A 26,323-nucleotide genomic window follows, 5' to 3' on the forward strand; every position below is an offset into this window, starting at 1 on the left:
TACTATAGAACTAAACACCACAACTTGCATTTTAGCCTTCCAGGAACTTACGACTTTCATTTTGTACAGATTTATCAAGCTGAAATTACTTACTGTTTAACCCAAAGCTGAAAGAACAGGCTAAAGAGAAGAAGGCTCCTCAGTCCTGTACAGATCTATCTATTTTATAGCTGTATCTTCTGCCTAGCCCCTCCCAAAGTTAGCCTGAAAAACAGTAAAATCTACACAAAGTTTTATTGCAATCATACAAGGGATACATCAAGGGTCAAATACAACAAATACTATGATGCAATTTTACATTTATTAAACTACAGTTCAAAGCACAAATTTACACATTCTAAATACACTAAACATCTAATGAAATCACACTGGTCTCCCACTGACATTTGATATATCTGGGCGAAAGACAATAACTTTACAAGACTTTTCTAACAGGAATCCTTAGTATAAAAACTGTGTACTTGTATGTAAACTGTTGAAGAACCCAAGTGATGGGTTTCCATCTCCACTAAGTCATCCATTTTGTTGCATATTTAAACGCTCAGGGGTTGCACAAACTTAAGTTTAAATTTGGATGCCATTATCTAACCCTCCCACCCCCCAGTGAATTGTAGCTGTAGCTTGTTTTGCCTGGTCCCCATTAGCTATTACTACTTTTTTCAAGTTTTGAAGAGAATGAATTGAAATTCAAGATTGTTCCATTTCTTCCACACTGGAATGTTGACCAGACAAACTACAGACTTGCAACTGCAGGTCTAAATGAAGCGTTAATGCCTGTTTAAGCTGCAGTGGAAAAGCGGTCTTCTGGGCTCAGCTGAATGCAAGAAGGCACAAAGAAGAAGTTCTTCATCAATGTGTCTGAAGTAATTCCAGCATCTTGCATCTCATCCCTGCAGCAAGAAAAGTATGAGTTGTAACAAGGAGCTTGTGTACAATTTAATTTCAGAAACCAGCCTTGGAAATAGCATTTGAAGTCTACTGCCCCTGGATATGTTGACCTCAGTCTCAGCAGAGGGGAGAACTGACTATGCACGTTCGTGGCAGACACAAAAGGGCTGTGGCTCCATCAACAGGTGTGCAGGGACCTGGCTCCCTAGGCACTGGAACATGGCCCAATTCTTACTGTCCATACAGCAGTGCTAGGACCCTTCCTGCCTACAACCTGCAATGCCAATACCGTATGCAAGTTACAATTAGGAATTGTGTTAGGAATTTTGTCATTCTTCCTAACTGTTTGCAAATGCAAAGTCTTCTAAGTGTAAAATTTCCCAGTTGGCTTAGGGGAACCTCAACAGTTGATGTTGAACATGACTCAGGAGCAGCTACCAATAAACTCGCAACAGTTCATGTTATGCTCTCCTTTGTCAACCCTAAAGCAAAGTAGGCATGTTATTACAGCTCTCAGTTTACTCTTAGCAAAAGTCAGACACAATAATTAAAAAAGAACCACACCACACGAAAAAGGCACACTCTTCTGCTCAGTTGCATCTTCCTGTATTTGCCATCATAAAAATAGTTTATATCTGGCTGCATGCATGTGCTCCTGAAACAAGTGAAATCTTGCAGCTATCAAGAATTTTCTTACCAGTCACTGAAAGACATCATGTAGTAAATCAGTGGCCTCTGATAGTCGTTAAAGGTAGACTGTTCACCTAAGGTACCAGAACCCATGTTATCAAAGATCAGCCAATCTCCAACGCTCAGCTCAGGAAGAAGACAGTTTTCCACAATTTGATCAAGCTCATCACAGGATGGACCCCAAAGGCTGCTTGCGAACAGAGGCTCATCTTCCTTGTATTTCTATACGGAAATGTACCAGTAATTCTGGCTTTAGTTATTCAGTAAGAAAATGTTCAAGTATACAAAAGGATAACTTTACAAATAACTATACACATGATTTTTTTTTTTTAATATATATGTATATATGTATTAAATATATGTTATAAAAATAAAATTTTAACGATAAGGCCTATCTCTGAAGAATACAGAAGGACTCACCTTGTGAACCCCTGGGTTAGTATTCAGTTTCTCAGACAATTTACTCGCAAAAGAACCATAAACACCATCATTTATGTAATATGTAAATACTGGTTCATCATCATTCCTGGCTTGCTCCACTGGAAGAAGTAAAAAAAAAAAAAGTAGTTATCTTGCATGTATTTTTTCAGTTATAAGTTAGGTTGCAGAAAAACTACTTAAGTCAACTGTTTTCCCCTGAAAAGGGAGTCCATGTATCAGAATGGGAGGATTATGGGCAGAGTAATCGGTACAAAATGAGATTAACAATTCAGTTGGAATATTAAATGTGAGGCTTAGTAAAATAAGTATTTTGAGTAACAATCACTAAAGAATATAAGGCCAATGTCTGCTTTAGCAGGCAACAAATCAGCTTGGTTTTGTACTTTTCCATGTTAGTCTAATACAGACCCTTCCAATACACCTGATGTAAAGCACCTTATCTAGGTTTAAGCACTGACAAGTCAAACCTAATAAATAAACCAGAAATGCCAAACCTCTGCATTTCATTTTCTTTGTTACATTTATAATATATGGTCAGAACCCAAAAGGTTGATTACAATGCAGCAAAAAGGTATATATTAAATACATGCCAGAACAAACTAGTCCATCCTGGCTAAAAGTAGCGAGCAGTTGTCTCTACCGATTCAGAGCACACTAAAGATAAACACATTGCTTACTTCCAGAAGGAAGAAGTTTGTCATACTCAACAGTTTTCTTTGCAATGATGTTAACTGCTAGTGTAAATGCAGATGAAACATAATAACATCCAGGCTCTGCAATCACATCAACACCAGATTCCTTAGGAAAGTAGGCATCCAGCAGTGGCCTGATGACATGATTAACCTAGGAAGTTGAAATCACAAATAGGACACATAACTCAGGTTATACATGTATATCACACACATACCCCCTCTGAAGACAGCAGTGTACAGTTCTAGAAAGCATGACAAAAAGCTTACTTTATTCCTCTATCATGACAAGTATCCTTACCCAGAAGTGCAAAATTTACAAAAAAGAAAAAGTGTTTAAATATAGGTCATTCTGCTAAAAACTGACAATTGAACACCATGAGCCTGAGTATCATACAGTCCCTCCTCCCAGCCAAAGCTCATGCTGAGGTTCACTAAAGACAACAAAACTCATTTCAAAGTTTCTCTGGCACAACAGATAATGTGAAGTTACATACAAAGCCAGAAGAACAGCAAAAGTGCCTTTGTGTGATTGGTTCTGAATGTTTTTGCATTAGAAACATAAAGTGTTTTAACACTGATGCTCAAATCTTAAGCCATGTTTTTGATTATTTAAGATTAAGAATTAAGATCCAATTTATGCCAAATCCATGTTAAAAGTTTCATTTAAAAGCAAAACTATCAGTCTTCAATTCTAAAGCAAAGTGCCTGAAGCTTTTGTACAGTAGCAATACAGTTTATGATCCAAAGCATGCTAAGCAGTCTTTGCCCAAACCATGCAAGAGCAATCAGTTAAACCTACAATACATAGTCAGCCACTAAAAAAGTTACTGGCCCAATTCACCTTAGCAGAAGTTATGTCACAGATTGAACTACGGAAATCAGGGTTTACCCAATACAGATGCGATTTAAAAGGACTGATTATACTACCCAGAATAAAGAATGTAAAACCAATTATTTGGATCTTATGGCTTACAGTTTAGCATGGAATTTAGAGTAAGCTTCAGCTATCAATGTTAGTTGCTGTTTGAAGGTGAAACACTTAAACTTAGATCAAAATAAGAGTTTGAACTGTCAATACTTTGCATACCTCTTCAAGCTGAAGTTCTGAACCTGTGAAGCCTCCACCAATATCCAACATGTTCATCTTAAAGCCAAATTCTTCCTAAAATACATAGGCAGAACAGAACATAAATACAGAGACAACTGTAACTGTTAAAAAAAAAAACAGTTGCTTTTTTACTGTGGATATTTTTTTATCAGGTTATATTTTGAGCATATTTAACAAAGTATAGTCTAGTGAGCAAGTTGTATCATAGTAAAAATGAGTGCAGCTCCATGAAACCTAGTAGTAATAGCATTAGGATGTCAATAGAGGCTGGTTGCACAATTCTCACGTAGAAGTCCCACAGCAATGTCAACTCCCATTTTGTGGTATTTGTTATATTCAGACAATATCTGTGGATCAGGGTGGTGCATTCTGACAAGAGTTATGGACTCACTCATCTGTATAATACAAGTCTTTCAGATATTGCTTGTGTGACAAGTCTGCTACAATGAATTCACACAAACATCAGTGAGAACTTCTGTTTTGTTGCCCTCCATGTGTAACCTGTTACAGGTAATGCACTAACTGCAATAATAAGAGTAAAGAGATTAATTTAGATTCTTCTCTATTTAGTTTATAGGCTTCCCATTTATACAAAAATACTTTGAGAAGTGATTTTTGAATTTCGCAATATGGGAAATACAAGTAGAACATGTAAGACTCATTTACGTGAGTCATCTGAAGCATCTAATAAATCCATTCTTCATCCAAATTCAGACTCCCACCACCAATGTATGGCATCTTTAACATATAAGCATCGTGGCAAACAACCTCAGAAATCATGTACACCAGGTTAATAGTTCTATCGTGATAAATAATGAGATACAAATGGTTAACAATTTAATACAACTTAAAAAGCCAATTGTGTATTTGCAGTATTTGAGATTTGAATTTCAAGAAGCCTTTACCAAAGCAAGGAAATGATTTTATTTGAAAATGAATACTGAGTAACAGCAGTTGTTTATTTCAACCATTTAGCTTCATTCTTTTCTGGAAAGTAGGTCATGTTAGCAAGTATCTTTGTTTTTTATGTAAATATATCAGCACAGTGGTGCCTGAAAAAAAATTTAAAAAACTATAAAAACTGTAAAAATACTGGCACGCTAGGCTACTCTGTCAGTGGGACAGCGTTCATTAACTTTTGTCCACAAGAAGATCGTAAGGTCTGTTTTACCTCTACCACATGCCTCACGATGAAGCATTTAGTGCCTTATTAGAAGGTTTTTCCCTACATGGATACACTCTGGGAACACTGTGGTTGGCTTGTTAGTCTGATTAGAATAGAACAGATCCTCTACTGAAGCACATGCAGAGGAGTTATCTCCTACTTACAGCCATGTCAAACACACACCGAGCATCAGATATAGCATGAATGTACGTTTGCAGTTCCTTGCAAGAGCCTGAAACATGAAATCTGAAAGAAATAAAAACGCTGTTAATGCACAGAAACTTGCAGCTTTCAGACCAAGCAAATTGTTTCATTATCTACAACAGTAGGGGAAGTAATTTGTTTCCAAGTGGCACAAGACAAGTTTGCATGGTTATATATCGACAGTGTAAAGAACACACCCAGATGACTGCCTTCTCTTCCCCTGGATTCCACATGAGGCCTAGCTTAGCTTAGCAACCTCTAACTGCTAAAAATATCCTACTACAGGCTCACATTTAAGAAATAAGAGACTCACAGAACCTTTCAGTCTCTGCTCCTAAAGAGGTTACAAGGTTTTGTAACCTTGTCCAAGTTGTCCATAAGGCTTAAACAGTGCCAGAACACTGCTAGCAGCTGAGGTAATAAAGTGGGCACCAGCACACCCACAGCCTTCCTAGTACGGTCTGCTAGTTCAGGACAGACCGTGCACATAGATACCCATCTGAGCCATCATACTAAGTCTATTCAATTCTTTAAGGAATACCAATCTGGCACAAAGGTTATGAGCAACATTGACTTTTTAAACTTGGAATACACAAAAACTGTGTGTTCTTGGTTGAAGTTGGCACAGATGTTTTGGATATTAAAGCAAACGTTTGTTTCCTCAGTAGTGTCATCTATTTTTAAAATAGATTCATCATTTTTAATGATTATAGTACTGCTATCCTCTAACATCAATTCTGGGTAGATTTAAATCAAAACAAAGTTGTTTTAAATCTCCAAAACCTTTTGTTTTAAAATACTTTTTTGCTGTTTTGACAACCCATCTCATTTGACTGCTTTCTGAAACCATTTGTGAATGTCATACATTAGGAGCTGAAGTTAGATGAAACAAAAACTTGTGTGTGCATTTTTCCTCCATACAGGGAAATCTTTGTGTCAGGCTTAAAATTAAAATACCACAGATGATTTGGAAGCTCTCAGAACACCAGGATTCAATTCCTGTCACTGGCATGTCAAAAGCCTTTCTGAATATTGTTTCAGAATGATCAAGAAGTGACACAAGACTCAGCTCTTTGAAAATCTAACCCCACGTTCACCTTGTTCAAAAATCTGTCCAAGCTATCTCATGTTATACTAGCAGCTTATCTGGTCTGCTATTTATTACTGGAAAAAAAAAATAAATCAAGTTACTGTGGAAGTTCAAGAGAAAAGACAGAGGATAAGAAAGGTTTTTAAACCTTGCTTTAACACCAGCAGAAAGATTTTTGATACTCTATTTCAAATCACTTCCATGTCAGTAGTAGTTACTTTGTTTCACACCAGTTTTTGCTTGGATATTAATGCTTTGCTGGGAAGCAAAAAATCATGATCCAAGAAGTTTTATTTCTAAATCCCTGTAAAAGAGAGTGCCAAAAAAGGGGAAAAAAGTCCTTTTGTGCTGTAGTTCTAAGTCTTGAGCACATCATATAAACATCAGCTCAGCCAGCAGAGAACAATGAAGTTACTCACTTAACACCAACTATTTGGACTCCCAACTCCTTAGCACATTCCATCAGATGCCTACAGTTCTTCAGGGTGGTGCCAAACTTCATATTCATCTCCTCATCAGCAGTAATGTCTTCTGTGGCAATGTGCAGTAAGAGCCTAAGAGAAGGGGAAGATGATTGGGGCAGTTGGTTTACATCATCAGCACATGTGAAGCCTGAAGACTGTCAGAAGTATGTTGATTATGTTGTCAGGACTCCAGCTCCATCGATGGATGAGTCAAGTGAACCTAATAAAAACAATCCTGTACAGAGAAAAAACTAGCAATTAGGGGCTAAAACATGGAGCCAACAAGGATAAGGGATTTCGAAATGCAGCAACTAAGACTCTTTTGTAGCAGCAAGAGTCTGTTGAGTGCTGTAATAAAAGAGAACGTTACCTTCTAATAAAGTATGCTTTCCCTAACACCCTTAGTGACTGTAACATGCTTTTCCCATCTCCGTTCTCCTTCATAGCCCAGAGTAGAGGATGGAGAACCCCCCCTTGAGTCAGTCTTGTGTCAGATGTAACACCTGGAAAACCCTTGGCTGACACATTTAAAGTACAGCCTGGCCACATCCCTCTGCCCCCCCTCAGCTGGGGGCATGGCTTGGGGGTCCCCACTCTTCCCCTGCTCCCTGCAGGCTCTTGTGGAGCAGCAATGCAGTCAGCACCACCTCCTACAGCCTTAGGCAGTGAGATAAGGTCCTCCCTCAGGTCAAAGCCTAACTCTGAGTAGGCTCAGCAAGCCTCAGCATCAGTCCTTCACCTGCATTAAACAACACTTGAGTGGCAAAGGCATGCTTATGTCAAACCCTCTCCAGGTACACCCCCAAAGTTTACAAATTCAGACTGCTGCCCGCTAAGAAACTCATTGGCTTTCCCACTCCCCCAGCCACAAGAAAGATCACCTTATTAGCCACATGGTAAACACAACAGAAGTTGTGTCGTGTTATACACTGACTGCTCAGGAGCACGTTACAGTCAGCCAGCAGGAAGGGCATAAACAAATGGCAAAGCTCTGTGCCAGAAATAAAATAGTTCTTTTTGAGAGATGCAACAAGCAAATTTAGCCTAGTCATGCCAAAATGTGTCAAACTAACACCTACCTTGACTTCTGAAAGTCCTTTTCAAATGTCTCACAATATGTTTAAAATGCATTTTGTAAAGCAAAAAAAGAAAAAAACAACTAAATTCTCACACCAGTTACCAAGCAATCCTCATTAATCTTAAGGTCTATCACTTTGTTCTTCTTGAGACACTGCCTGGCCTCTAGCATGCTGTTTCTCTACTAGCAGAGACACCTCTGTTTGACAACTCTGTACTCAAATCATGTTTGTAAAGCATTTAGCTGACCATATTAAAAACTGTTAAATGTTCTGTTCTTTTACACTTTAAAGAATTTCAAAACCATAACATTATTGTTTGTAACCTTACATTAACATTTCTTAAAGACAACACCCTATATTAAATTTTATTGATAAATTGTCACAGCAGCATTATAAGTCAGCTAAGATTCCCCCTCCCTCTAGTGGAAGCCACTGTGAAGAAGTGTAATTCTTCCTTTCTAGAAGTTTAGGATGATCTTTTTTCCTACATCTCAGCCACTTAGAGCAGGGATAGAGAATGTATACGCTTGGAAGTTTGCCTTTTTTTTTTTTTTTTCCCCAAGAACTATTGATCCTTAAAAAGAACTATTCTTCTGATGGAGCTCTTAGGACACCACCAACCTTAGCTGTTACCTTTGGACTTTTCCAAGCAGATTTTCTTATAAGGAAGTGGTAGAAAGTAAAGCTGGAAGTATTCCTTTCCCACATTTCTCCTCTTTATTTAATAAACTTGTAATCACTCAAGTTACTGAGACTTCCAAAGACAGATGCATCAATTATAAAAAGCTAGAGACCCATCTGTAGCTGTTATTGCGCAAAGTTAAAGATTTTCTGAAAATTAGGAGGAGCAGATTTACAGTTTCCTAAGCAGGACTTCCTCTGCCAGAGTGCAGTTAGCTTTATCTACAGAAGACAACCTAGCTGTGGCTACCATACATAGGAAGAACAAGGCTACATAAAGGCTTTGACATTTTGAAAATGTACCGAGAAAGAAAAATAAAGCCCATAGTTATCACTTTAGTATTGAAGCTCTAATGACCTGAATAAGAATTCAAATTAAAAACAAACAGAACCAAGCAACTCTCCACCAAGTAGGAGAACTTGAGATCAGGTTTTTAGAAAACAGATGGCAATTTGCAGTTTTTAGGAAAGTCAAAGTTCTTGTCCTTTATAAATAATAATTATTTCAAATATTAGACTATGGGATCCTTGAAGATATGCAAAGAGTTTGTGCAACTCCTTCATTCTGCTTCTCTGTTTGGCAATTGTACTGTCTCAAGAAAAATCTGCATCCTAACTTCCCTTACTGTGGACATTAAGATAACTCATTCTAAAAGAGGCTTTCTGTTAGATTCAAAGAAGCAAATTGGCAAAACAAAATAATGAAAAACTGTAAAAGCGCCAATAAAAATTAGTAAAAATACTAAATGACGTAAAAGACAGCTATAACTTTGCTAAGGCACTCAAATTTGTGAAGTATGTCAAGGCTAACATTTTACACAGAGTATGTTATCAGAGATTACGTTCTTTGTATGAGAACTACTCTCCAGCATGCAAAACACTGACAGGCTGCTACAAGGATGAAGTGTGATCAGTACCAACAGCAGTATTTTGAGAGTATCTTTGAGAGAGAGTCTCTTGAGACAGCCTAAGAAAATGAGACTAAAACAGAAACCAAACACACGGTATGAGTAGTCTCCCAACTCTGTATGACTCAGTAGAATTTTGCCAGTTCTGTCACTATGGCCACAGTTTTGAGATGTCAGGACTCTTTTAAGGACAGCCTAGAACCAATAGCTCTGAAAAGGATGCCAGGAATCCCATCTTTTAATGTGCTCTGACGAAGCTGTCAGGAAGCTGTACCACATTAGTCACTTGGAAGCAATACAATATCCACTTAGGCCTGACTTCAAGAAAGTGACCCACCGCAAAAGCTTTTGTACGTGAAGGAGGTGATGCTTAATGACATGAGCATCTATCAGTCTTTTTTTTTTTTTTTTTTTTTTTTAAACAGCCAGAGTATCAGCTTTGATGATCTCTACTGAAAGCATCTGGGCCAATGCTAAAGTGACTAGAAATAGAACTGGAGTCAGATTTCTCGGTAATAGTGGGGAAATATCTGTAGGTACATTTAACACCTGCACAGCACATCCAAGCCCTAGATGGGATGCAGTGCACAAGCTGATTTGCTGATAATCTCAGCACATTCTTAGGCTGAAGCCATTCATTTTCAAACAGAATATTCTAAAGGAAAAAGTGGAAATCGCAATAAAAACAGAAGAATGGACTTGCAGATGACAACATGCCAGACTCCAGAGGTTTTGTGACCAAAATCTTTCTACGAAGACTGCCCTACTATAAGCTCTCTCCCAAAACAAGGGCCTTACTATCATATAGGAAGCTGAGACCCAGAGAGGGAAACACCTGAAGGGAAAAAAAAAAAAAAAAGCTACCTTAAAGACAGACATCAGAGAGAGAAAAGAAAAACAGATATGTGAGTTGTATTAAAGAAGCTATGTATCATTGCTGCAGCTCAACAAACAACCCAGAATACAGACAAAATTAAATCTCTCCAACGTAAAAAGCAAAAGCGTAATTTTGACACTTACTTAGCATTTGGATGGTTACGTGCAATTTTCTTCAGCTCAATATCACTGTCACAAGTCATGATGTTTATCCCAGCTTTTGCCGCATACTTTATCTGAGAAGCTTGCTTGCAAGGATTTGTATATATAATGTTTTCAGGAGAAATGCCCAGGCCTTGTACCAATGCCATTTCAGACTGAAAGACAAGAGCATACCAGAGTTTCACAGTCAAGTGCACTATCTTCACCGAGTTTTCAGTAAATGTGCTCTCATACTGTAGGAAGTAGTCCAAATAAGATGCAGAAAACTAACCGTTGCTTTTAGGATGGAAGAATAGATTTTTAACAGCCAGCTAGGAGAAGTTCACATTTTAGACTATATTATATATAACCATGGCACTTACTACTAAAAAAATCTGATTTTAAAACACTGGACAGATGGAAGGATGGAAGGAGATAAGGAATACAGATATGAAGCCAATGGACACTTACTTTACTGGAACATGCAAATCCAATCCCAAGGGTTCCCAGAATTTCGAGTACACCTGGAGTAGAATTGCATCTTACAGGATAAAATGGTTTTATCGGTGCCATCACGTTCTGCCATTGTATGTTTTTCTTTACCAGCTTTCCAAGATCACCAACATAAAATGCTCTTTTTCCGGTCTAAAATAACAAAGTTAGGAAAATAAAATACCTGACATGGTGAGTTTGCTGTCAAAACACAAACAACCTAAGAAAAAGTCATAAAGAATTATGTGGGTTTTTTTGGACCTGCTATTAACTTTTAGGTTTGACCCTGAGCAATTCTCTTGTTTGTGCTTTTACCTAGCAATTTGAACTAGCTTTAAACTCAAAGGTAATACCTACCACTTCAAAGATACTATGAATGGTTTATAGATAATAATCTGACATTCCTGGACAAAAGATAAACTGAGTATTTGGCCTTTAAGTTTTATCTAAAAATACAAAATAGGTTACAAATCACTTCCAACTTAGCATTTTTAGAAGTCTGCGATTCTTTGGAGGGTGAAAATCCACTGGGATGAAAGCGTCCACAGTCTCAACATAATTTGCACCTTATTATACAAGGAAAAAAAAAAAAACTAATGTACTACCATTACTTCAACCTCTAGATAATAGCTCATTTTACTGAAAATTTGTTTGAAAATAAATTTGACTACATGAATTACATTATTGAGACTGTTCTCCACATTTTATGGAGCACAAAGTTTAAGCAGAATTTAAGGAACTTAATTCAACACATTAGAAGTTGCAGAGTCAAGTACATAATCTTTAACAAAATGCACAGATAATTTTCTGTAAACTGCAACACTCCCCCTCCCTTGTGCATCTTTCACCACAGTCTTGCTTAGTATCAAGTCATGATGTCGATGTAGAGGACCAAAATCCAAACTGATCATTCTGTATTTGTTCATAATGTGCACTCAGTAAAAATCCTGTAAACAAATAGCCTAATTATATTAAAGACCGTCACAAAATACATGATCAATCTGAATTAAGACTGTACATCAAACGTTAATTCTAGCACTTGACTAGATACGAAACGCAGATACAAAACTTTGTTGTGGCTTATTGTACACAATGTCTTTATTTCTGTTTAAAAAATAACACAAATAGAAATTCCATCGGGTGGAAGCATACTGACCCCCTGTATGGGTCACCAGCAGGAATGGGATCTGGAGCTTTAGATCCATGGCACACGCCTCTACCCCTTGAGCTAAAGGAGTAAATGAAAGCAGCAGGAGGCAGCTATCCTCTGTGAGCCAGCCAGTGGTTGGAGACATGACATGTTGCCAGTAGTTTACCTATTTATTTGCTAGACAGAAAAAGAATATTAGGAATCAGGATTTGGGAATCCTTTACCTGAGTTCAGAAGGCCATGGGATTTAGCTATTTGCTGTACTATAGATGAGCACTTGCATTTGAACATTAGTTTTGGTAAACCGAGGGAAAAAAAAGTGAACAACTCATAGGTGTGGCATATTAAAGATACAGGACTTGCTAATTAAACTTAGTTTTTCATAAAGGTCTTTCTTTCTACAGCCTTGTCAACAAAACAAAGCCTACAGCATCTTCCTACCTCCTAAGAAATGAGTGAAGCCTGATTTTAATAAAACTATTATTACTGTATACATAGAGTTATTCTTTTTTTTTTTTTTTTCCAGTTGATTGCTAAGCCTCAACAGCTTTTAGACCAGTTTATTTATCTTGGAAGAAAAAAGCTGCACCTCACAATGTGTTCTTGGTCTTGATACCTGTGCTTCTTACACCTGGGAAGGTAGCGGGAAGGTGTACAACCTTATGATTATGACCACAGAAGTTTTAAACATGGCTTTAAGCTGGCTCAGCACAAGCATTTGTCCAAACTGTGGCGTATTTTCAGAGAAAAAGCAGAAAATTGTTTTTAACTCAGTAATACACACTTGTCAAATTTCAGGTTCCTGGTCTAAACAAACCTCACTGAAAATAAAGTTTCTCTGAAGAATGAGATAGGAACCTGTATTTAAGACAATCAGCAAAATTACCTTCCTGTTAACCATGCTCAGGGAGGTAACAATTGCTGTCCAAATTTCCCCAACAGAATTCAGCCTTAGGAAAACAAACATGAAGTAAAATTAGAATGGGTAACTACTTTATAAGGTGAATTTTAGCCGACTGTTCCTCTGTTGCTGTCAGATCATCAGTGCTAAATACCTTGACCTAGTTTGAAGACTTACAACTAAACCAGAAGATCTGGAAAATTTATAAAACTTACATGAGTATGTTCATAAATACAGTTGTCAATAACATCTGCAAGAGTTGCTCCTTCATCCAACAGGCCAATGGAGTAATTTGCATCCTCGAGAAATCCTTTCATCTCAGCCGTATTCCGCGAAGCCGACAGTCATAAACCAAGAAACACAAGGGATGGGCTTCCAAGCCTTAAATCCGGGTCCTTAAATTATGCAACAAACTGTACAAAGAAAACATAAACCAATGGGAAAAGAGGCACAAAGCATACCCGTCACCTCTTGACAGAATTAGAATAGTATTTATTAAACAAAGCTGGTTGTTTTCTAAAGACACCTGTATTTGGCTTTTAAAATAATAGAAATATAGGTTTCCAGTTTAAAATGTGAATAGAAACCAGAAACATTGCAGCTGAATGTGAAAACAATACTTTATTAAGACCCTAAAAGTTAATACGATGGTTTTGGCTTCAGGTGTTCCTAAGGTCATGATATGAGCTGTCTCATGTTTATTCCACCACCTCCCTGGAGTGAGTAAATAAATAAAACCCAACATTTGCAACATGAGTTTGGTAAACACTGTTAGCAATATGAAAACATACTTACTCAAGCTTCCTTCCCTTCAAGCTAATATTAAGAAAGACAACTGAGGAGCAGTTGCTCTTACTTCTTGTCATTATAGTCAGTAGCAGGGAAAACACTGGCATGAGCTTTGCATGCCTCCTGGATCATTCATTTTGAGTATGCCACCTACATTTCTCAAAAGAATTATTTCCTGCCAGGTGAATTTTACTCTGTGGTAGTGACAATTTTCAATAAAATGTCCAGGAGATGAATGACAAAGACAAGTGTGCTTCTTACTCAGCATACTTGCCTCACAAGTGAGTCATATGCTTCAGTGAATCCTGAAGACCCAAAACAATTACAAAAGGGTAAGATAAATCCTGACATCGGTGCAGCAAGTAAATTATAATTACAGAAACAATGACTAGGTGGCAGACATTTCAACAACCAGGAAAAAAATCTTCAGAGTCATATCCCATTTGAAATTTGTGAGTAACAGCTAAAATTCCTTTAGGAAGGCTAACAAGCTTACAAATTAAGTTTGACTTGGAATCAATGAAACAAACAGGAACACTGGAGCTGTATTTACACAGCCACTACCATGCTGTGAACAGGTACTTCATGGGTATCCTTGATTTGCCAGCTAATTAGAACAAAGACCTGAACACATTCACCTCTGTGAAATACCAGTGGTTTCCAGTAGCAGAGTACAAAAAACACATTTTTCCTCTTGAGAAGAAATCTAGCATCAGCATTTTACTGAAGACTCAATACCATTCCAGAGTATTAGAAATCTGAAGGTCAACAGCAGAAAAGCTATGAATATAATTTAAATGGTAACAGCAAAGTTTAGTTCTCTTCGCATAACTTCTGCTATAAATTTCTGCAAATTTATGCTATGGCTTAAACAGCCTAATGTATAAAGTTCAGAAGTATTTCATACATCCTCAGGAACATGCTGGTTGTGTAATAAAACATTAAACGTTCCTTCTCCTACAATAGATCTTTTGTTGTCCTGCTGCAAGAAAAATACCCGAAGAGAGGAGTGAGCAAACAACCATGCTGAACACACGCAGAAGCAAAATGATTTCCATTTTCAGCAGATTATTCAAATGCAACATTGCCCTTTCAAAAACCTACAACTTTCTAAATCCTTTTGTTACACTGAGGAGTATTATAATTTAAAGGAAAAATATATATAGTGTTGCATCTGCACCTACAATACGCTTTGAACACATATAATCAGTTCCATGACTTTAGGAAAAGTTCAGCAAGCCTCAATGACAAGATTTTGACAGAGTAACTCTTTATAGGGTGAACTTCCATGATCCCAGTTTCTCATTCCCCCTCCCCACTCACATCCCATCCACCAAAACTGCAAGTATCTGCAACTGAAAGCACGCAGAGTGACTGGGCTGACAGAAGCCTTATAATTCATATTCTTTTTTCAAGTTTCTGTATTTCTGACCCTAAGCTCACAATTCTCTAACATATTGTACAAGCCCACTAAAGAGTCTGAAGGCAAAACTAAATTCAGGATTTGCTGTATATAAAAGAGTACCAGACTGGGTTTTAAAGCTGAATTTTTTTTTTGTCTGGTTGGTTTTAGTCCAACAAGCCACTTCCTACACTCCGAAGCACGCAGATGCTCATGAGTCCCTTCCACTGTACTACTGCACGTCTCCACCCACCCTCCCTGGGAGGAAGCACAGATCTGTCCTGTTGGAAGGTCCCCGGCCACTCAATGGAAGCAGTCACAAGCACTGAATAGATTTTAGCCTCAGACACACACACACCCTGCAGGCTAATTGCTGGTGCCTCTGATTGCACACAAAGCTTGGTCCAAACAAGCAGCTGGCTTTTCTCTCTCCAAGTCCTAGGATTTGTCTGAGTTACATGGAGGGGATTTAGGCTAATTTTGTAGCGTTTTTAAAATAAAGCTTTTTCATAGTCAATGATTGTGGTGTCTGTAGTTTTACAGAGACAGTGTAGTTGTCAGCTTTCCTCCAAAAGCTACATTTTTACTTTTAGGGAGGTCCTGTGGGAGGGAAAGAGAGCAGGATTAAATAAAGCACAGGGAGGGAAGAAGCCTTTTTGCCATGAGCTCCCTGAAAGCAAAAACGACGTGAACACTTAACTGGTCAGTTTACTTAAGACTTAACTTCAACTTACTCTGCCAAGTTGAAGATTAAGAAAAATGTTTGAGAGCAAAAATAAACAGATCAGCTTCAGACAAGCAAGTTGCTCTATGAAAGACGGTAAAAACATTTGCATTTTATTTAACTAATTGATCAAACCAACTTTAAACAACTGCAAGGTTTAATTAACACAATAAGAGCTTTTTGTTAGCTTTGATGAAGGTCATTTCCTAAAACGCTGTCTCTCGTAATTCAGTTATCCAGAAGCATCTTATGATCAAGAGGCAGAGACAAAAATGAGCCCATACTAGTACAGACAAATAGCATAGCTTGCAGGAAGCCATAAACAACCTAGTATAACCTCTCCCGGGCTGCTAAACAGCACTTGCTTTTTCTAAGCATGTCTGTGACATCTAAGTTTTTCATTTTGCAAAATGCATCCAGTAAAAGAGCCTACCAACTTCTACCCTGAGTCCCAGCTCATTACCCTCCTCTCCAGTTTCTTCTGCTCTTGGAAGAAATTCTCTCCACTCTTGCAAGATAGAAAATACGCAGAGAAAACTGGAATTCCTACCAGCAGCATCATACAATGGTGCATACTTGAGAGATTTTTCTTTAACACTTGCAGTGGGATTTGGGATTGTGCTGTATCATCTTACCCTGCCCTGTTCTGCCCCTCCTGACCTCCCACCTCAAAGCAGGAGGAGAATCAATGGTAAGATCTGTGGAATATGAAATGAACACACACAAAAGAAAACAGAAGAATGGTTCAAGACTTCCGAATCTGTAGGGCAGAATCAGAAATTACAATCCAGAGTTCAGTCCACACTGGGAACGCTGACATAATGCAACTCATAATTTGACAAACTTCATGTGGTAACACCACCCATTTTACTCCCCAAAGTGTTAGCCTGCACAGTGCTCCAGGACATATATTTAAGAGCAAACAAAAGCTGTCAAGCGGTGTGAGACTTCTACATAGGCATGCAATTGCTTTCTTTGAAGCAAGCATTACATCCTCAGGCTCTTCAAGATTTAACACAATGATTTCCCAGATGAAGAACTTTTATCTTAAAGTTCAGATATGTAAACACTGCAATTAACGCAAACATCTGGAACACAAGAAAATTAAAATACTCTGAAAAGCGACTAAACACATGCTTGTCATATGCAAGCATCCATAACAAACTCATTGCTTCCAATTTTTTTCTTTTTGTTGTCAGAATTACACATTGTTTGGCCTGAAAAAAAAAAAAAAGGTTTTTTTTTTTTTTTTCTCCTCCACTAAAAACTTCCTCTGCAGAGAACAAAGTCTCCACAAACCAGACAGGTTCCCAATAATGCCTTTCAACTACCCGTCTCAGTAGACAAAATAAATATTTATGAGATTAACAATTATGCCAATGCAAAAATCTTAGACTCAGAAGACCTTCATCTCACGTTCCTTACTGTACTGGTTCTTCAAGAGTAAAAGATCAAAAAAATTGAAGCATTATCACTAACGTTGCCAATTAAATACAGAAGCTGATATACTAGGAAAGTAGAAACACGAGTCCTTTGTTTTCAGTACAAGAAATGCCCATTTATATTCAGAGCATCTTTAAGGAGTATTCCAAGATGCTGTTTCACTAACTTGTGTCCTCATCATTCAGTTAGCTGAACACAATCTCAAGCCAAGTAACGCAAATCCTGAAGCAGGTTTCTCTATTTACAATGACTTTGGGCATTTTGCATCACTCCATTTGCCTCTCAGCACAAATCCATCGAGGGTCACTGCAGAATACCTGCACGGCTCAGGTTAATTCTCCCTGCCTCCCTTCAGCAGTATTTCACACCATTAAATGAGCCATGTAACTGAGCATCTGTGATGAAGAAGAAAGCGAGCAAAGGAGGAGGTACTCAGAAATAACGCCCCATTTCACATTTTCTTCCGCAACATCCATGCTTTCAAGAACTTTCTTCTGCTTTCTTGACGTCTGAATACATTATTCAAAGCTGATAAGCCAGCAAAGCTTCCCAAAAGGCATATGTACTCCTGCAATCGCACGTATGCTTCTGTGGTACCACATTTGCTTGCACTCTCATGAAAGAGAAGTGCTACCTCACTTCCCTTCCCTCTCCCCACACTTACCAGGCACTTGTAATACTCTCCATGCTGCCCAGTGGCCCTCTACTGTGCTCCCAGCCCCATTCAGACAGAAAGGCAGGAGAGCTTGAAAGGCCAGCCAGCCCAAATAACTCCTGCTCCCACTGGGCATAAGCAGGGCTGCTTAATAGGTCAGCTTTCCATTGGAAATTCCCTCCATTTCCAATCAGCCAGACACAGCAATAAATAGAACAGGTTTTCAAAGCAGCAACACCTCAGACCTCAGCTGCCAAACTGTTTGCTCAGGAAATTAGAGCTTGAAGAGCAAGACAGAACTAACACCCCAAGTTCTTCCTTGGCCAGCGTTGATACAAGGACAGAAGTGGGAGGGAGAGAATTATAAAAAGGAAGCAAGTTTAATGGGAATATAAGTATACCTTCAGACAGAAGATTTTTATTTAAGTTCCATTGCAATATAAGATTAATAGTTATGTTTAAAAGCTCAATTGACCTTTTTCCCCATTAAATCACTTTACAAGTTGAACAGGACTCAAACTACCAATTAGCTGGCTAACTTAAATACATCTTAGCTGTGTTGGAGGCAATTACCCATGCTTCAGCACACCAAGCCACGCAGATTTACTGGCAAACACTTACGGAGTACCGCTACATACATCACCTCTACGTTCAATATTGAACTGGTTTATTTGTGGACAGTATATTAGCACTAAAGGCATAATAGATCCTAGAGCAAAATAAGCATGCAGAGCAGCTGAACTTCCAGCCACAAATCCAGCAAATCCAGCGGTGTTTCCATTCCAGGACAAGCTACACCTTGTGCTACACGCTGCAGCACATCGGCCCACTAGTTAGGGAGGTACCAGAGCAGCCTTCCCCACAAAGAACAAAACTTCGAAGTCAAAATTACTTCAGAATTGTTTTAAGAAAATAAAATCCACTTCCAATACCTTAAGATGTTGCACTATATGTTCTCCTTCCTCCTAACAATTTTGCTGCCTTTGCTAACTTTTAATTGCTTGTTTCCTTTACTACTGTTGAAGTGCAAAACGTCACGCTAGAAAGTCCTACCCATATTCAAAAGTGAACTGAAACTCAGAAGCTAAGCAAGAGAATTTTCTCGGATCTGCTTACAAAAAAGAAGTTGGTACCTACAAAACAGCAGCAATATATAGAAAATTTTCAGTGTCAGCTGTATTCGCTTGAACTAAATAGAACCAGATATATTTGGCTAATTCCAGCACATTTCAGACAAAACCAGAAGAACACCACCTCTGGAGATAAAAGACAGAAATCACGATAAGCCAAGCTCACCCTGTGCTTCCCTTCCTGCAGTATTTTCAAAGGACAGCATCATCTATGTGAAGTACCTTATTAGGAGACATACCAACAGAACTGGTATTTAAACTCTTTGTGGTCTTTAAAAAGTGCCTTTATCAGTTAAATGCACTTAACCATTCTCATTCTGAAGTCTGACGTTTAGAAGCTTTATATAATTTGTAGGTACTAAGACAAACAACAAAAACACCAGATAGCCTGACAAGAAGCAATACTGTATAAAATCAGCTTAACTCAGATGTTACAAACGCATTTAAGGGTATTGTTAAAACCACATAAAGCTATTGTTTTGTGTTAGCAGAACAGGATAACCACACACATTCCAGAGTTTTCCGCGCTCCTTAAGACCAACTACATGCGTTCACTTGTTTTCAGTTATCATGGCTTTTGTTTTGCTTTAATAACTGTTTGCCTCTTTAAATTTAAAGAGGTTTATAATTGGTGCAGGATTTCCATCCAACGCAGAATTCCACATTCTACTGTAGCTCAACTACAACTATTTGTGGAAGTGAATAATAATTAGCAAATAATGGAGACGGGCATTTGGGAAGGCACACCCTTGATCAGCATTAGTTACAGTTTACAATAGCAAATTTTAACTATTTCAGTGTAAAACACCCTCAGAAATCACACAATACTCAGCAAATCATGGTCAGGCAGTGCGAATTCCTAACTTCCAAATTCCCACTGTGAGACTGAAGCTACTGCAGCTTATTTTCAGATTTCTGTAGCCCGTGGCCCTAGTGCAGAAAAGTACAAAGTTTCCTAACACATGTTCAAGTCCCACAGAAGTTGATCAGATAACGCTGCTGAGAAAAGTATTAGGTAAGTAAAAAATTACAGTGCTACCTTGAATGAGAGCCCAGGATACCACGCACGCTCCTGCTTTCCAATTTTTGTTAAGCTACATAAAGACAGTTATTTTGTATCTCAGAAAGCCAACACATACTGTTCACATTTTTGGAAGTACTTAGCCTGCTGCATACAGATGAGGAGTGAGGGAAAAAAAAAAAAAAAAAAAAGACTTACATGGACAAGTTAGGAGATGGAACCCTACTATCATCAGCTAGGTTCCCAAGGTGGCTCAGCGTTGAAGTCGAACTGTTCTCTATAAAGCACTTCTCCTAAGCCCTCTGGATAGTTGTAAACTTGATCAGAGATTTTGCCCTGTAGGGAGAAACACACACAAAAATAAATTTAATCGCTAGAACAAAATAAAAGCTTAATCTTAAAACACAGGACACGCATTTTTAGTGCTGCAGTTAAGGAGGCTTGCAACTTCAAGCTGTGAAAGTCTATAATCACATAAAATGCCCAGTTTTCAACTCATGAACTCCAAGCCAGACCAAGTCAGGTGTATGGAGCACTGGTAGGACACATGGGAACTGCTTGTTTGTACTCATCTTTCATCGTCTGAGCTGGAAGACTTTTAAAGCAGAGGCAAAGAGCTCTACACCAGCCTGCTGTATGGAAGTCCTTAATACTGGACTACCCGCCCCAAACTGTTTTTAACCCTGTAACTGTTGCAATTTTTCTGGTTCCAACCCCAGTTCCTTTCTACTTTGTAATTCCTTTGCCACATGCTCTTTCTTTGCTGTGAATGGACCTGATATGTGGGTGAAAACAGGGCCTTATATAGTGAGGCTCAACACCAAAGGTACAAATCCATAGATGAGCAAGACAGTAAAAAAGAAAGAAACTCAGGCTCGCCTTCAGGAATGAGGAAACATTTTGGCTGGCCCCTAAAGACTAAGGATGTTACACATAACACCAAGGCAGCTTCTTAGAAGGCCAGTTTACTCAAATTAAGGTAAAGCAATCACAGAAAACAGTCCGAGGAACATGAAAGGCAGTCAGGCAGACACAAACCAGCCCCGCTGAGAAGCTGTGCCCTCGGAAAGGAGCTGTCATTTTCAGGGACTCCAACACAGTACAGAGCTGGCCTTGCGTAAACCCAGCACACACACCAAGATCTCCACAAATTCGCTGTGGTCTACGGCATGAAATGGGGAATGCACCGACTGATTGTAAAAAAAAAAAAATTTAAATAAATAAACCTTTGCTGCTCCCATTATTTAAATGAGCCTACAAGCGCAGACTACAAGAACCTGGCTTCTGGGAATCGCCTAACCCAGGCTATCATCTTCTCAACCACAATACGGTTAAGCAAACTGCCAAAGTGTATTTTTCCAGTTATTCTTGCTATTAGAAAGCTAAACAGCTGTACCCTACCTCCAGGGCAACTTTTTCACAGCAACTCTACAGAGCAATCTCTCCAGCGTTAGCATGAAGATTAGCATTAGCATCCAGTATCAAAAATAAGCCTCGCTCCTTCAGACTTGTTTGAGGTATTCAGGAATTCTGCCAGGTAGGATTAATGTACGTGCACTGTATTTAATCATCCCTTTCTTTCATTAACGCAAGAAATCAGTGATGTTTTGTTTTCAGATTATGCATACAACACCTTTAAGAACAGCCAGCACTTGGTTTTTGTAAAATCAACCAGGAGCTCCTCCGTGCTGCTCTGATTACGCTCAAGGACTCGTACCGATTTGAGTCCACCTTCCTAGGGGAACAAGGCATTAAAAACTGCTGCTTCTAGGCGCAGCACATGACCCTTTAGTGCAAAACCTAAAAGGCCGTGCTTCAGACAAATACCATCAGCAGTACTACTCTGATAAATGCTCCCACACGTGCCAAGGAGAAAGCACGCAAAAAAAGTTTCCAGAGTGTTGGAGTGAAAAATGATCATCTTCTTTAGCAATAGTTAACTACGAGCTGTGCTGAGTTCCAAGTGCTCTCCAGAATTTCTTTTAGATGAGGATTATTTATCTGAAGAAACGACGTATGTGTATAAAAAAATACTCTGACTTGCCTCTTTTGTGCAGATTTGCCAGTATTAAATACTCAGAGCTGGAAACAGTATGATACGAGCATTTCAAATCCTACTAGTTTTATTCTGTAAGGCAAGTGAGTAAGCTAAGAGTTAGTTTGCTCCGTGGTAGTAGAGCAGGACTACCATTTTAAGCCATAGAAACGTGCTAGATGCCCATAATAGAGGAGGACAACCCCATTTTTAGAGAAACTGCCCATGTGATGAGGCACAAGAAGTTCCACTGTTTAAGGGTGTTAAAGTAGGTATAAAAATGCTCTTTGCTAAAACACCGAGCTCTGTGGGAATGAACAAGGGGGCAGCTTTGCCTTTTAATAATCAAGTGGCACCTATGTGCGTGTATTTATCTGCCATCTGTACGCATACCAGCAGGTGCCCTGAGTCTGACTGCAGCTCAACCAGAAGTGCAGTACTTTATACCAAACAGTAGCACTCACCTGAGGAATAAAATAACCCCCACAGCTGCCCAAAGAACGCAGCATTGCCAAACAACTGCATCTGCCTGATAAGCCCTGTGAGCACCCGCATGAGCCCTTTCCAGCTCATCTGGTCCCCCAAACATGATACAGATAGACCCACAAAACTGAGCATAATTAATTTCCTTCACTAAGATGATCCCGGGCATCTCCCAGGTTCCAAAAAGAGGTCTCGCAATGATCTGAGCTAAACTACCCGAGGGCCAAACCCTAAGGATCTAGCAATGACCTCACACGTTTAGACCGAAAGACAGACTCGGAGGCACCAAAGTTACTCTGGTCCACAAATAAACCGAGCTATTCTTCTGGTACAATGGGTCTTTCCCAGATCAGTGCCAAGGCATTTCGGTGAGGCAGTCTCCGAGGGAAATCGCAGCTCTGCTTGCTGTCCTGAGGAGCACGCGGGTCTGCCAGAAATCCTCCCATCGACCACGCTCTCTCCTGCACTGGATCAAGAGTGTTTTGAACTGAAATTTGCCATTATATCCAAATTAGTCCATTACATGATTAAGCATCCTTTCAGGAAGGGACAGGCTAAATTCCCTGCCAGAGCACTCTGTCCCTCCTCTAATTGGAGAGATTGAATCATTTTCAAATCATACGCTCCGGCTGAGCATTACCCCGAATATACACCTTAAAAAAAGGCATTAGGCTTTTTAAAGAAAAAAAAAAAAAAAAAAAAGCCACCAGCACGCCAGGCAAACCCAGACGCATGAGCTGCTCGCCTCCAGGCAGGCTGCAGCGCTGGTGGATGCAGTGAGTCCTCCTCCTGCCTCCAGCAAAGCAGGAGGAGATTTTGCATTGCTGTTGAGCACCGAGGGATGCCACCCCACACAAACTGCTGTGAAGACCCCTCTTTCTCTCGGGTTTAACAGCCCGGGAGCTGGAGGCTGCCCGCTCTCCCCTGGAGGGATGGAGGCTGGCCAGCCTGCTCAGCCCACCACAGGCAGAGGAGGGGAGAGGAGGGGGCACCTCCCCTGCCCGACACACATGGGGAGGGGGCTGCAGTGTCGCAAGCATCAGCCACAGCGGCAGCAGCATTGTTCACAGGGTGACAGGAAGGAAAGAACTAGACTGGACCAGTCCAGACTGGAACAAACCCCTCCTACCATCACTGTTATCCACAACCCCCACCGCCCCCCCACCACCGCTGCCTCTCACGTTTATGGGGGAAGAATGGCGAGCAAGTGCAGGGGCTCTGGAGGCAGGAGCCCAGCAGCTTGTGGAAGGTGGGAGTGGGGCAGCACCCACCCCAACCCTCTGCCACGCAGCGCAGGAAACCCAGCCCCGCTTCTGGCTGGGGAGGAGGTAGACCCCAGCCGCTCTGCTGGATGCTGCGCCGTGTTTTCCTGCAGGGCGGCTGTGTTCGGCCGGGAGCAGGACACGGCCGAATCATGCTCAGTCACCGGCGGCTGCTGCAGAGGTCTGAAACGCAGCGCTTCTCCCGTCTGCTGGCACGCACCGCCTGCGCGGGGTTACACAGCGCAGAAGATGCGCTTTGGAAAGGGTTGGGAGAAGGTTTCAGCACGCTTGCTGTCCTCGTTGCAACAACGGGGGTCCCCCCGCACAGCCACACACCTTCTTGGGCTCTGAATGAGGCCACAGCTGACGGGGTAGGGTCTGTGGTGCGGTCTGGTGGCAGGGTGCGATGGCATCCTCCTCGTCTGTGCCAGGTGCCCTGTGCTCGCAGTCCCCTTCACCCCTGTCCCACACCATGCTGAGCCTGAGCGGGGTCTCAGCACACCCAGGCACACATTTTACACACACACGAGAACTGAGCTGCCACTTGACTGCCTCCCTGCCCTACGCTTTCCGAAAGCCACCAGCTGGACCACAGGGGCTGGCCGAGGCCACCACACGAAGGAGGCTGAAGCAGGAGACTTCCAGAAGGACCAGCAGCACCAAACCTGCTGCCACTGCACCGACTGGCTGACCAAGGGGAGGGGAAAGCGTGCGTCCTTGAGACAAGCTGCCTTCTGCTCATCTTTTCTGCTCCTCGGGAGGGAGAAACACACCTCTAGATGCAGGAGGAGACAGCTGAATGAGGGGGAAGGCGTCCCCTTTCCCTGCTGGACTCCCTGGTAGCTCTGTGTTAAGGCAATTTGCCCCGTCATCCCCCGTCTCGTGCAGGAAAGAGCCACTTGTGCTTGTGCAACACCCCCTGACTTGTGTGGCACCCTCACGCCTCGTCCCGTCACCGCCGCTCCCTGTGGCGATCCCCCGGCGGGGCAGCAGGGAGGGGGATGGCCGAGGTCCCCCCGTGAGGTGACCCTGTGCCACCCCAGCCCCTCAGGTGCGGGGCAGGGCGCTGTGACAGCGCGGGAGGGAGGAGAACCCGGATGGCTGGCCAGGGCGATGCACAACATGGCCTCTGAGCAGCAGGCGAGGAGCGACGCCTCCGCCGTGCCACGAGCACTGCTGCTGCTGCTGCTGCTCCTCCAACCTCTCCTCCTGTCACATCCCCGGGCTGGGGACACTCAGCTCAGCGCTGTGACAACCCCGGCACCGCGGGGGCTCACACACCAGGGCGGCGAGGCGCCTCCCCTCCCCGCGGGGCCGCAGCCCCCGCTGCCTCAGGACGAGGGGACCCCCTCAGGCGGCCACCTCCACGTCCCCCCCCCTCCACCACCACCACCGAGCCCGGCTCGGCTCTGCTCGGGGGGAAGGCAGCGGCGCAGCAGCCCCCTCCACGGGGATCCGCCATGTTAGGGCCGCCGCCGAGCCCCGAGCCCGCTCCCCCCGGAGCCTCCCGGCCCCGCCGCCCCCTCACAGCCCAGCCCGGCCCCGTCAGGCGGCGGCGGCCGCCTCGGAGCGGCCCCGGAGCCGGTGCCGGTGCCCGGGCTCCCCCCGCCGCCTCCCGCCCGCCGCGGGCGCTGCCGGCCGCCATGTTAGCGCGGAGCCCGCTGACCCCCGCCGGGGCTCGGGGAGCTGGGGGGGGGTCCCGCCGCCCTGCAGCCTCCTCCTCCTCCTCCTCCCGTCCCCGGGTTAGCGGCGACCCCGCGGGGGAGCCCCGGTTGTGGCTCAGCCCCGCTGCTCTCCATCCACCGCCGCCGGTGGTGGTGGCAGCTGGGCGAGCCCCGGGGAAGGGGCAGCCCCCACCGCAGCCCCGCCGCGCTCCCCGGGGCTGCTCCGTCCCCCCCTGCGGTTGGGGGATCGGGGACGGCTCCTGCACCCCCACCCCAAGGGGCACGGAGCCCCCTCCCCGCCCGCCGCCCCCTTCCCCGAGCCGGGAGCCCCGGCACCGACCCCAGCCCGGTGGTGGGGAGGGTGTAAGGGGGGGGGGGGGGGAGACGGACACCCCGCCGCCGGTACTCACGTGAGATAACGGCCCGAAAGATTTGGTAAATCGTCTTCTCTTTTTCGGCGGAATTTTTAAAGAGGGATGTGGGAACCTACAGCAGAAATACAGGCGGCGGCAGCGGCGCCTTCCAGGGCCATAGGCTGCGGGGGAGACCGGCGGGGGGTTAGCGCAGCGCAGCGCCGGGACGGGAGGGCACAGGCACAGAGAGACGGAGCCGGGCCGGGCTGGGGGGGCTGCGGCAGCGGGGGAAGGGGGAAGAGAGAAACGGAGGCAGGAGCACGGCCACCGGGCGGCGAAGCGAGCGGCGACGAGAGGAGAAGGGGGCGCCGCCGGCAGCGCTCTTATAGAGG

The 26,323-nt window shown here is 42.2% G+C and overlaps 1 protein-coding gene across 4 annotated transcripts; it reads right to left on the reverse strand.

Moving 5' to 3' along the window:
• Positions 1-282: 282 nt before the first annotated feature.
• On the reverse strand, positions 283-26,323 carry AZIN1 (antizyme inhibitor 1). 4 transcript variants are annotated; one of them, XM_084510601.1, is made up of 13 exons: positions 25,989-26,320; positions 20,333-20,470; positions 13,186-13,383; positions 12,076-12,246; positions 10,899-11,072; positions 10,431-10,603; positions 6,698-6,832; positions 5,149-5,230; positions 3,799-3,873; positions 2,697-2,862; positions 1,999-2,117; positions 1,586-1,800; positions 283-890 (listed from the first exon to the last, which is right to left on the reverse strand). In XM_084510601.1, the coding sequence occupies exons 5-13, from the start codon at positions 10,998-11,000 to the stop codon at positions 779-781; spliced, it is 1,179 nt and encodes a 392-aa protein (XP_084366727.1). In that variant the 5' UTR covers positions 11,001-11,072; positions 12,076-12,246; positions 13,186-13,383; positions 20,333-20,470; positions 25,989-26,320; the 3' UTR covers positions 283-778. The 4 variants fall into 4 exon arrangements, with proteins under 4 accessions (XP_084366727.1, XP_084366729.1, XP_084366726.1 ...); XM_084510603.1 differs by having other exon boundaries at positions 6,698-6,977; positions 25,989-26,299; XM_084510600.1 differs by lacking the exon at positions 12,076-12,246 and having other exon boundaries at positions 25,989-26,323.

This window comes from Aythya ferina, assembly GCF_964211825.1.
Source record: "Aythya ferina genome assembly, chromosome: 2".
NCBI lineage: Eukaryota > Metazoa > Chordata > Aves > Anseriformes > Anatidae > Aythya > Aythya ferina.